The sequence below is a fragment of the Argopecten irradians genome, chromosome 16 (assembly GCF_041381155.1).
Source record: "Argopecten irradians isolate NY chromosome 16, Ai_NY, whole genome shotgun sequence".
Lineage (NCBI taxonomy): Eukaryota > Metazoa > Mollusca > Bivalvia > Pectinida > Pectinidae > Argopecten > Argopecten irradians.
In genome coordinates, this window is record NC_091149.1 from 4,612,385 (window position 1) to 4,625,698 (window position 13,314).

At 34.4% G+C, this 13,314-nt stretch overlaps 1 protein-coding gene across 5 annotated transcripts in view; it reads left to right on the top strand.

Annotated features, from left to right (window-relative positions):
- Window positions 1-2,555: 2,555 nt before the first annotated feature.
- LOC138310380 (uncharacterized) overlaps window positions 2,556-13,314 on the top strand; it is a 34,801-nt gene continuing 24,042 nt past the window's right edge. For 4 of the 5 annotated variants that reach the window (XM_069251580.1, XM_069251582.1, XM_069251583.1 and 1 more), the window contains exons 1-5: window positions 4,680-4,821; window positions 9,205-9,279; window positions 10,625-11,176; window positions 11,606-11,683; window positions 12,382-12,936. In XM_069251580.1, the coding sequence (XP_069107681.1) occupies window positions 9,219-9,279; window positions 10,625-11,176; window positions 11,606-11,683; window positions 12,382-12,936 (1,246 nt within the window). In that variant the 5' untranslated portion in view covers window positions 4,680-4,821; window positions 9,205-9,218. Of the gene's footprint in view, window positions 2,774-4,679; window positions 4,822-9,204; window positions 9,280-10,624; window positions 11,177-11,605; window positions 11,684-12,381; window positions 12,937-13,314 lie in introns of those variants that run through there. The other variant, XM_069251581.1, reaches the window with a different exon arrangement.

Below are 13,314 nucleotides of genomic sequence, written 5' to 3' on the forward strand. Positions count from 1 at the left end.
AACAGGTAAACATACTTAAGATAATGTTAATGATCACTCACATGCCCTCAAGAATGTGTGGCATTTTCGTTTTGGATAACATCCTGCCACATTAAATCAAATTAACAAGAGTCTTATCAACAGCATATCTGCTGTTAATACAGTTTGGTTTTATTAGTTTAACGTCCTATTAACAGCCATGGTCATTTAAGAACGTGCCAGGTTTCTTGGCGGAGGAAAGCCGGAGTAACCGGCGAAAAACCATCGACACAGCGGTCAGTACATGGCAATTTCCCAATTTGGGATTCGAACTCGGTACCCAGAGGTGTAAGGCTTGTGGTACTATGTCGGAACATCTTAACCACTTGGCCACTGCAGCCCCTGTAAATACAGTCCATTTTATGTGTCAATCATATGTGAGAAGAGTCTTAATGTGCAATCGAATAAAAATAAAGTTCATTATTATGAACTTTTTAAATGTTTGAGCTCAGTGATCTTTCCTCACTATAACAAATATACAAGTAAACAACAACGTAAGACTATCTAACATAATCATATTGCTTATCATAATCTTCAAGTGATGTGATCATGATTTGAAAACCCTTTGTATCGTTTATTTTGATTCACGACAGAAAGAGTAATGCAAGAACCTTGTTTCCATTCAAACACAAAGCAATCTTATGTGGCGTCATTATCTTCATGAACATGAAGAGTAATTATTTTTTGATGATCGCTTCCTTTGAAAACCCTTTATCATCATGAATAAAAGTTCTGTATTGACCTTATTACCATGCCGTAAGGAAGATTTGTTTGTTTGTTTGTTTGATTAATTAACGTCCTATTAACAGCTATGGTCATGTAAGGACGGCCTCCCATGTATGCGGTGTGTTGCGTGTATGTTGTGCGAGGTGCGTGTTTCGGGAGACTGCGATATATTCGTGTAGTGTCTTCTTGTATAGTGGAACTTTTGCCCTTTTTATAGTGCTATATCACTGGAGCATGCCGCCGAAGACACCAAGAAACACACCCCACCCGGTCACATTATACTGACAACGGGCGAACCAGTCGTCCCACTCCCTTTTTGCTGAGCGCTAAGCAGGAGCAGAAACTACCACTTTTATAGACTTTGGTGTGTCTCGGCCAGGGGACAGAACCCAGAGCCTACCTCACAGGGGCGAAATGCCGTAAGGAAGGGATTTGTCAACACTACTCTCAATACATCCAATCGAGGCCGTACCTGGATGAAGATTACTGTATTTGACGTCCTTGTTTTCATGAACATGACGAGTTATCATTTTTTAAAGATTGCTTCGTAATTCCTTTGAAAGTCCTTTCTGTTCATGATAAAAAATTCTGTATGTGCCTTATTACCATGCCATCACGAAGAAATTAATTTTTAATGATTGCTTCCAGATTGTTTTTAAAAACTCTTTCTGATCATAAATCTTGTTATCATTTCCGACACGTAAATGTTGCTACTTGTTGATAGGACGATAAGCACAATTTGTCAACCAATCAACAGCTGACATTAGAAAATACGATACCGCTGACGTACGATAAAACTCAAAAAAAGAAACATATACAGTACATATACTGTAAACCAACTTATTCGTTGCGATTTTATTTCGCGTTTTTATACCCAATTACATTTTCGCAGTGACTTAATTTCGCGATTTACACATGAACGCTCTTTTAAACTTTCAGCTGAATCTTTTTTCGTGACGGTCGATTTTCGCGAATTCCACACTCTACTGAAATTTAAGAAAACAAAAGAACGCGAAGAAACGTTGTTTTACAGTAGCTATGGAAGGATATATCAGACAAAGTAACCGTTATATGTTTTATCTGGATACATAATTGGGGTCACATTTGAGTCGAATATCAATATGAAACTATACAATGAAATAACAAAACGCATAGTAAATATCAGACAGCAATCCATAATGGAGTGTTCCTGACTATAATATGAAGACAATTATTTTATGAGAACAAAACCAGCTTATGCACTGTGGATTAAGTAATTCCGTAATTTGAAATCAAACTGGAAATAAGTTTTCTTATTATCATTATTATATTATTTACTTATATTTTTTATTTTCGTTTTGCGTTTTTTTTTTGTTTTTTTTTCTAAACCATACGATATATTGATGATAAAACAACTTCGTAGTGATTGAAAAAACAGGAATGCAAACCTACAGTAAAACCATCATCTATCAGTTCATTCGTCATCAGAATATTTTCAGTAGTTTAACACCCCCTCCCACAGACTGACCATATCTGTATCAATATGTTACCTATTGAGGAAGGGCTATTGACGGAAGACACACAGTAGATACAGATCTAAGAAAAGGGGTCATTTGAGGTTATTACAGCAAACAATGACCACAACTGTGTCCGTGCACGCGGTCGACTGAATGACCACACGAAAACGTAAACACATTGACGTAAACGCACAGTGTAAATATAAGCACCTATGCTGTATGCGCATGATAGTAAATAAGATTATCGCGTACCCATGTTTCATTACTGTGTTAAAAAGACACTAATATTATAATATTTATATGAAATCTGAATATCCATGTAATAATACCTAAAACAATACCATTATTTACGTAAATGGTATTTCATAAAAAAACATAATCTAAAGTTTAATAAGTGTGTATTTATTGTGTGAAAAGTCAAAACGAGGTTGTGGTCACGTGACTTGTACGAATGTGATTCTCTGGAGACTAATATCAAATTGTTGATTCAACTTTGTGGAAGTGTATTTTATAACCTTCAAGATTCTTGTATGGTAAGTAAATGTGCTATTTTATTCATTTCATAGGATCGCCTTCGGCAGATCCTGTTGTGGTAACTCGTGTTTCAAACAATTTATCTTACAGATTGAGTAAAACATTAAGTTTTCGACATGAGTTAACACACAAATTCACAATATATATTTTGATGCATATTTTATATTAGTGTATTAAGCTTTAAAATCTTGACAAACAAGTTCCGGTTCCTAAATGAAATATTAAAATCTTAATCAGAAATTACAATGTGACGATTCGATAAAAAAATGCGAATTTCTCAAAATGGTCTTCAATGCATATAACATTTTTATGTAAGCCCGCCAAAGAGAAAGACTATAGTGTATCAATAAACCACATGTACACATCATTCATCTGAAAATGTAAAAATGACTCATTTACTGATTTTTTTTAAACTCTTCAACACACCGTAGACTCGATTTGATTCTTATGTATACAATTAAAATACATTATTGTACCATAAGAAAAATAACAATTTGGGGATCTCTTTTGAAAAGAACTTTTGTCATATATTAAATGATCTGACTTTGCTGATATTAGGATTCCATAGGTATTTGTATGATGCACGCCATAGCATTTATGTTGTATTATAATCTTCTGAAAAATGAAAAATCTTCTGAAAAATGAAAAAAAAACAGCAAAAGGGAGTCCAGTACAATTATTGGTACAATAGTGTGCTCAAGAAATTTCCAGTAGAAGTTTCTACATTATTTCATCAACGTTATTTAGTTTACATCGATTGCGAAACAAGTTATACAACTTATATTACAAGGGAAATACAGAAACAGCACAAGCAAGCTCCGAGTACACTAAAAAGTTCCGGTTTTTTTTAAATGTCCACACAAAGTTAGAAATATCATGCATATAAATTACTGATACAAAGTTTCGAGAAAGTTTTAGTAAAATATTCAAGAACTAAAACAATAACAGAAATAATAGTTTGTACATTTTAAACTAATAAAATTTATTTTATTCGGACATTTTGGCGTTAGGCTTACAAACACCTGACGTCACATTCAATACCTACCCGCTCAAGGGTAGAAAACTCTGTAATATGCAAATACGGTATTTGGAGATAATTAAGATATTAAGATGACATTTTCAATTACATCAATAAATCTTAGATTTTTTCAATAATTTCAATCATAGGACCTGAAGTATCATTTTGATTATAATGACGGTTTGCTAATGACGCGTGTATAATTGAATAGATGCCAAACTGCCTATCCGTGGTACATATGGAATATGCAGTTGATATTCCATCTCCTGAAGGATTTGGCCGAATGTTGAAATAACCGTTCAAGCATGCAATAATTGCATTTCAGTATAATATGTATTATATCTAGCACCGTAGGTGTTGACAGTTTCAACATCAGAAGACAGAAATAGAAATGACCTAAACATCACAATTTGTCAAGTGAAATATTTCTTCGTCTATCAAACTTGACCAAGACTCTCGCTCTGGCCCAGGGTGAAATAAAGTTCTGATGACCAAGCGAAGATAAATGGACCATCGAGGACAGAGGTCAACATCTCATGGTTGGCACGTCCCATTAGAAATGCTAAACGTTTCCTAATCCCTGCTGAAAACGTTTTAGTCACATAATAACTTTCGCAGGTGTACAGCAGGGTTACGTGTTAAGTCAGAATTAATTGCTTGTAAAACCAACGTAAACATTTCCAGTAATAAACATTTCGAAAAATTCATTTCTGATCCGTTTCCGAATAAACTCATTCTGAAATAGATGAATATATGTCACCTAGTACCTTTTTGGGAGTTTTTACCTGTGTGACGTCACCATGCACTGCCCAGCGGCGAATCATTATCCGACGGTTAGACATATGTATCAAGCATACTGTTGATGCCGCATCAAAGGGTCTCGCGGACGAGGGCAAGTTTCGGGGCAGGTTCAGTAACATACAGATATAAAGCTGTTCAAAACCGTCACCGGTAGCGGCGTAGTGCAGTTCAGTACAGATTTGTTACACCTTGTGATATGGTTTAGGAAACTTGATTTTCTTGTGTAAGGTAAGCGTTATATAATCACTTTACATCAATATTATAAACATATTTCTTTCTCATTGTGTCTTTCAGTTTTTCATAATCTATTGTTCGCATCGAAATGAATCCGTTGCAATTTTTGTAATCGTAACCATAACGTTCAAGCATAAAAATAATCCATACAATTAAAATATTTAAATGACATTGTGAATATATTTACAATTAAGGAAAGGCACTTATATACTTTTTCTCTTGTATATTTACTTTTTATCCATCTTTATACAGCATAATACAAGTCTTTTGAGAGTGTACAAATTACAAAGAATACATTTTGGTAGTATATACCAATACTGAATTTTGTACGAAATCATCGATGGAGGTCAACTCCTACATAATATATGGAAATATGTGAATATCTGTTTATAGCACACACAATGAGGTATTATTCATATAACAATGTGTCAAATAAGATGCTATTTCAAAGACGGATATTATGATTTCAAATGTTCCATAATGCGCTTATGCTATCGGCACTCCTAAAACGCAACACAGCTAAATGAACTCGTACTAATAGTGGTCCGTATTTTTACTACAAACCTCCAATTTCCAGATATTATATTGACAAAAGATGTTAAATATCAATAGGATTGGGCATCAGGCATATACTTTCTCAGTCTTTATCACATAGGCCGTGTGCATTTAAAAAAAATCAAAATTCATGGAAGGATGTAATACAAAAAAGGAGCCTCGAAAAAATTTGAATTCTTGTCAGACACCTATGCTTTACCTGAAAAATACAGATACACATTCTTTGTAATCAGTCCTAAAATATAATTCTAATGATATCTAATATAATATGTCTTTGGTGATAACTCTATGTGACAAACATGTAAGAAACATAGGATTGTCCTAACAAAAGACAAGACTAACTTAGAAAACAGGATATCAGCGCCTTTCGAAAATCAATTTTACCATAAAATGTGTAATCTATGTATATGTTTCTCTCTTCTTGAAATACAATCAGTAATGCATTAAGCTTAATGTATATATGCATTCAATCAATATTTAAAAATATAAGCGTAATTTCACATCAAATATGTTTTTTTTCAATAATGTGATGTTTTATTGGTTATTCTTATCATTATAAGATATCTAGATATTTTATTGAAGTGTCAATGAAAGATAAATGATTGCTAAAAACAATTATATGGCATACTTTGATCGTCACAACATCTCTTTATACTGTAAACTATCGTATCGTCGTGTGAGATCAAAGTAAATCAGAGTAGGACTCCAGACGTCGCGGAATTAAATCTCCGCGAAAACTTCCTTAGATATAAAAACGCGAATATTCTTCCAACACCAAAACAAGTATATGCGTCCCAATATCATCAAAGTTCGGGTTGTGACAGCTGACTAGCTAGGGTGTGCAAATTAACGTATCATCGCGTGAGGTTAATGTAGAGTAGAATTCCAGACGTCGTCGCGAAATTAAATATTCGCGAAAACAACGCGAACAAGTCGCCGCAAAAATAACCTGGTTAGAAGGGAATGGTTCAAAGAGATTATTGCGACAAAAGAACATATGAAGTAGCAAAACTAAATATAATATTTATCTACAAGATCATTATTTAGTTAATATTTATGTAACATAGCCGATATAATAATCTAATTTTGACCTTTAGGATTTTTTCTCATATCAGTATAATGTGTCTCTACCTCCTCTCATTGCTGACACAGTAGAAGTGAGTGGTCAGCTTGACCAGTCAATCACGCGCGACAGGACATGTTAATGACAGATAACATGTTGTATAACAATGTTAATTGAATGTTTTACGGGGTGGGGTGTCAGTGTTGTCTGTATCTGTCCACTCACTGGTCAGAACAGCTCAAGTGTCCACCTAGGACGTCGATATATCATCAATGTATTACCAGAAGAATGTAGATATATTCTATATAAAACAGCAAGTGTATTACCAAAGGAATATATATAAAAATACATATACATGGCAAGCTGTATTTGGCGAGGATTAAGAAAGCCAATATGTCTATCTTAGTCGAGCCAATATACAGCTTTTATTTTAAGACGTTGACCATTTATTCCTTTTTATCTTGCAACATTAATTAAAACAACATATTTTATCTTCAAGACGCCAACAATGTTACAAATATATCCGTCTTTTAAACAATATTTCGACGCTGAAGTAGTCGAGTCGGTGAACGTACTGAAAACACCTGCCGTGATATTATATGCGGTAAATATATGCGGTAAATATATTCCGACAACGCCAATGCCGGTACCCGTATAAAGGATATTTTAAATTTGAAAAAAAAATATAAATTTGAAAAAAAAATCATAATTAGTTCGCTTGCCTAAACAGCTATTAATATTATGTCACTCATTATCACTTCCTAAAGATGTTTTTTTTATATTTTTTTTTTGCAAAATGGTGATATATAGTTTACTGAAAACCATACAGTCCAGATATTCAATAGTTCTGTTCAAATCAATTAAATTATGAAGTTGAAAATATTTACTTTTTCTAATTTTTCGAGTCCTTAATTTTCTATTAGCAAAGTATTCATGGATAATATGACCATTTTTTACGTGATCTGCAATTCTTAGCAAGCGATACGATTCACATAGTTTTCACGGCAGATTGCAGTTTAACAGACGGTTAATGGCAGACTCACTAGGAAACATGTGACTTTGACAACACATCACATTTGATGGCATTTTCATTACCATGTATTCTCCTTCGACACAGAGAAATGTAGAATGCTTTTTATATAATATGTAGAACGAGACAAAGTGACATGATTTGACACCATGTTCAATTTAGACAATAAAGGCATTTGATAACGCGAAAATATGTTTCTCACAACAATAAAGAGTTTTACAGTATTTAACACAATATGTATTAAAAAATTATTATTATTATTTTTTAATATTTTGTATTCTGATGGTTGGGTCATCATTCCTGTAGCAAAACGTTTAATATGCATGACGAACACATGTATTATCATTTTTCTGCCCGCGTGATTCAGTTGATGTTACTCAAATCTTTCATCACATTAATAATAAGGTTGATACTGAACTTGATAAACAAAATTCCCGATTTTTTTATACATTCTTTTGTTTCCTTGTTGACATGGCTTTCAATGAAATTTTACATTTCCTCTGTCCTTTTTGTTGTGGTCTTGCGTTTAATAACACCTGGTGTAAATAGATATGTATTCAAAAGCATAGCAAGCTTAACCAACACGTCACACAATAGAATTAAACTTAAGTTTAACAACATATTTCCTAATACATTTCAAGTATAAGAACTAATAAATTTCAAGAATAAGAAGGCTTTAACATATTTTTATTTAATTAATGAAATAAAATAATTCATAAATATTTATTATTAAAGTATTTAATTGAAAAATCTATCACAGAAATCACTTTTCGAATTCACGTTAAGCTAACAATGCTATTGATGTTAACTTCTGATGTCCATTTCTCCACAGTGATAAACTTACAATAATTAATACTGTCTTACATCAAAAGTGGCAATGAACAATATACCTGTGACCTTGTTGACCCTGAGAGGTCAGGGGTCAGTGATATCGGGATGTCGTAACAATAGATTATGACAACTATCCTGTTCACATGTTTCGCCCGAAGCAAGATTATATCGTGAGTTTTCCTATACCTTCCCGTGGTATATAAAGTATATTGTTAACCTCTCCTTCTATATATTAATAATGTTTTCAGGAAAATCATATATTTTGTTTAACGGGCAATTAAATCTCTTCTTTAGTTGTGTTTTTGTTTATGCATTTCATTACAAGTTTTGATATACATGTAATAAATTTTGTTCAGTATTATTGCTTGGTACCAGGTTTTCTTTAGTCAATTTTCTTGCAGTTATACTTCTTCCAACGTCTGATTTTAAAAAATGTCAGTTTATTTTATAGAAATTTCAATTTTTGTGTTGCTTGATTACAATGCTATTGTCATGCGAGTGTTCGAGTACTTAGTTGCTTGCCAGTAATGCTGTCACATACCAGTAGCCGTAAATACAGTGTATTAATATCAAAGAACACAAAACATACTGTTTCAATTTCTTTTTTTTCGAATTTATTATTTTTTATTTATGTTAATATTGAAATTATGGATTTGAAAAGTTTTTGTTTCAACAACTTCACAACTTTATCAGTAGAAGTAGTTATATTTATCGAAAAGACTGGATTTGCCGAAAAATTAAAACAGTATGATACATTCGAAACCAAGGGCCAGGAGCCCTTATGGTAAAATTTAGCCACCTTCGCTATATAAGATACATGCCACAATTTCTACCATGACACATTGGGACAAATATTTCAAAATAGACCTAATGACATCATTTTTCACTTCTGTTTTAGGTGTAACAACAAGTATGAAGCTACCAATTTCGTTGGTGCTTGTAGCACTGATGGCACAGAATGCCTACCAGCAAGGTAAGGATTCCGCCACTTGTTGTTTTTATTATTGTCTAATAAAATTGTTACCTGTAAGTGATCGAGATCGGGTTTTCTCCCATACTTGACAGGGTTATCCCGAAGTTGCTAAGGAAAAGATAACTGTGTCTTTAACCAGGGTAGGGAAAAGACAGCTCACACGTCCTAGACATTGACGTGACGTCATCAGTACACGCGGGGACTATTGTCGGCGACGTCATTAATTTTGACGCATTGCGACGTTCGTATGTTGGCGGCGCTTGGAAATATTTCTGTATGACTGCATTTTCATCATGTTTCATTAAAGTATGGAAGAAAAAGTATCAAACATGGGTCTGTCAGTTGGACAGGGAAAGGAGTAGATATGATAGGACCAGTATTTGGCCTTAATTTTTCAGGCCGAAAAATATTAATTCTGATCCACATCAATTTCACATCAATAAATACTCTCATACTTGCCATTCATCAGAACATAGCTTTTTATAACCATGTACACGATGTGCTCCACCTATGACGTCATCAAATTGATGATTTTCCTCTTCTCGCCAAATTTTGCTAGAAATTCATCATCTTTAGGTTAAAAAAGGCTTGAAATGGATTTGGCCGCCACCTTGGATCAACTTTATATTTTGCATGGATATGCGTAAATACACAATACACAACGTGTGGAAATCTCTTTCTGCTCCACGAAGGCGGCCACATTCATTTTTAGAGAAAACCACTCAAAAACTATTATTTTGCAAGGATTTTTGTGAAACATGGCGGGAAACTGCATGTTTATGACGTCATAGTGAACATAATTTGCACATGCGGGATATTTTCGGAATGTAATGAGTTAGCAAATGTATTCAACAGTTATATGGCAAAATATGTTGTTCTTTACTGGAGAATTAATTTTGGGGCCGTATTCGAGTCTTAACGTACCTTCTCCTTTCAACCCTAGTGTAAGATTATGGCCGTCAACCCTTGGCAAGACTCGGGTTGACCAGCCAAAATCTTTCACTCGGTTTGAGATATCCCTGTCCACCTGACAGACTCGTGTAAGATTCTATTAGTCTCAGTCGGGGGATAAGATTTTGTAACATAATCCCAACTGAGGTGCTTTATAATGTATTTGAAACAACTTTGTGGTGACTTATTTTTGCGAATTATAATAGATCGTAAAATTTACGAAATTGCATCCTACGCAAAAATGGTTAATTTACAATATAATGACGAAATAAAACTTTCAAAACTATTTACATCAACAAATTAACTGTTTGCAGTAAATATTTTTATTTCAGAATCGCATGTTGTTATAACGCTTAGAATGAACGTTAATTGTATAACAAATTTATCGTTTCAGTACTCGACTGTTATGTGCCCGCTGACATTATGATCCTTATCGACGGATCAGACAGTATCCAGGACCAAAACTGGAGAGAAATAAAGAACTTCGTGAGTCAGCTGGTGGCTAACTTTGACATCGGCAGGGACGCTATTCACGTTGGCTTTGTTGTTTACAGTTCAGACGTTGGTGACCATATAGGTCTTCAGCCTTATAAACCGAAAAATGTCTTAAGAACATTATCTGGTATTTTAAGGCAGCCTAAAGCAAGTACAAACACTGCCAAGGGTATAGAGTATGTGAGAAATGAATTCAAAACGCGCGGGAGACCTGGAGTTCCGAAAATTCTCATTGTCATCACAGACGGAAGTTCCGATAATCCTAGAGAGACCCGAACGCAAGCAAACTTAGCTAAGATCGAGGGGACCAGAGTGATCGCCGTTGGAATCGGCCAAACATTCAGGGACGAGTTAAGACAGATTGCGTCTCGTCCCGAAAAAGTTTACACCGCCGCTTCGTTCGCTACTCTACAAACACTAGTGTTCGAGATACAGAGGATGGTCTGCCAAGGTAGGTAGTACAGGTATTCTGTTGGAAAACAAGCTATTCGGAATATCTCTTATTCTTAAAAATGAGGTGTAGATGAAGGACAGATTTCAGAATTATGTATAAATATAATTTCCATCTTCTTAACATGCCTGCATTTTCTGTCATCTAAATTTTATAAGCAATTAGGCGATGAAAGACATTCCATATAAGCAATACAATGGGTTGATTTCGAAATTAAGAAGTAATTATGATTAATATTATGAGTTTCGCTGAGCATTGGTCATTATAAGCTTCAAACATCTTTGATTTTATATTATATATATTATTATTTTATTATTATTATATATTATCTAAATTTTAGGGAGTGTCTAGATATATAACGTTGATTATGCATGCACTTTCATAATGTATTGTTTGCTTGACTTAATAAGGTTTGGCCGTTTATTTCAGTTATCACGACAACCACAACCACAACAACAGCCATCCCCATACCAACCAAACCTCCCGTTGTTATCCCTGTACCAACAGGTTCGTATGTCATAAAGGCAAGAGCGCCATCGCTTTAGGCACACGTATAGAATGGAAGTCGAGAGAAAGAAATGAATATGAAGCACCAACACAACATATATTTGATACACATTGTATTACTGTTGCTCAAACTACATACCAATATTGCATTAGCTCCATCGTTTTAGGTATACTCTTGATATAAAAGTACATTCAAATAACAATGGTAACATTTCAATATTCATTTCATTTTAATGAAGCTTTTTTGGACTATAGAACTGTATTAAGTTACTTGCAATTAAAATGAAAATTCACTTTATGTCATTGAAGAAAAACAGTACTATTGGTTTTAAATAAGTTAATTTTGAATATGCCATCTAATATACTTATTTTCATGATTTACTTCATAGTAACCCAATATATAAATCAAATCACGAGTAACTGTTGAGAGGAACTTGTATTCCGTTTTGCATATAACAGAGTTAGCCTCCTTACAGCTAGGTATCAATTGCTATGGCCTCATTTCGGGAGCTCAATTCACCTCGTTTTCTCAAAAGTATGACGTTACGCTCGCAAAACGCATGGCATCACAATCAATACCTACCCACAAGGGCAAATAACTATAAGATGCAAATGCTGAATATTGGATTATTAAGATATATTAAGAAATGGTTAAAATATATGCATAAGCCATGTTTAGCATGTTTTACATTTTACAGATAGAATATGTGACGTGCCCGGGGATATTGTATTCGTAATGGACGGATCAGACAGCATTGATGACGCTGATTTCATACGTCAGAAACAGTTTGTTGCAAATCTAATTGACAATTTCGAAATTAGTACTGAAGCTATACACGTTGGTTTAGTGGTGTATAGTACAATTATAGGAGACACAGTCGGACTACAACCTCCGAAGAACAAGGAACTTCTGAAAATTCTCGCCAGAAATCTACGACATCCGAAAGTGGGTACGAACACTGCCCTCGGTATCGAACGCGCCCGTGATATGATCAGGAAGGAAGGTCGTACAATGGCACCGAAATTAATTGTGGTTATTACCGACGGTAGGTCAAGCTCTCCCAAACTGACCGTGGCCCAAGCCAACATGGCGAAGGTTGAAGGGATTACCATGGTTGCCGTCGGTGTCGGTACTCAGATCTTCAGTGATGAACTAAAACAGATCGCCAGTAGCAGCAGACAAATGTTCGAGGTATCCGACTTCAGATCGCTGGAGCTCATCATCACCTCCATGAGGAATCTACTTTGTCAAGGTTAGTATGACTATTCACAAAAATCATCAGTAGCCTATAATTTGTGCAACCATTAATAACTAACCTTACCTACATCGTATTACTTGTCAGTATCCTTTGGTTAAAATATTAGTCCGTTTACCTTGCAGAAATCATAATTTGATCTGGATGTAACCGAAATCAAGCCCAATGATGGACGTAATATTTAAAAAAAAAAAGACCGTCAGAAATGTTATCAACCTGATTATTTTCCGTTATAGTCACACAGCAAGAAAATATTTTTGTGTAATGTTTCGATAACTGGTGTGATGTGTACACTGTCACATGCATCAGACGTAAACTATTCGTTGGTTAGGTAGCAATATCATTACATAATTCATAGTTTTTAACTGGAAGAAA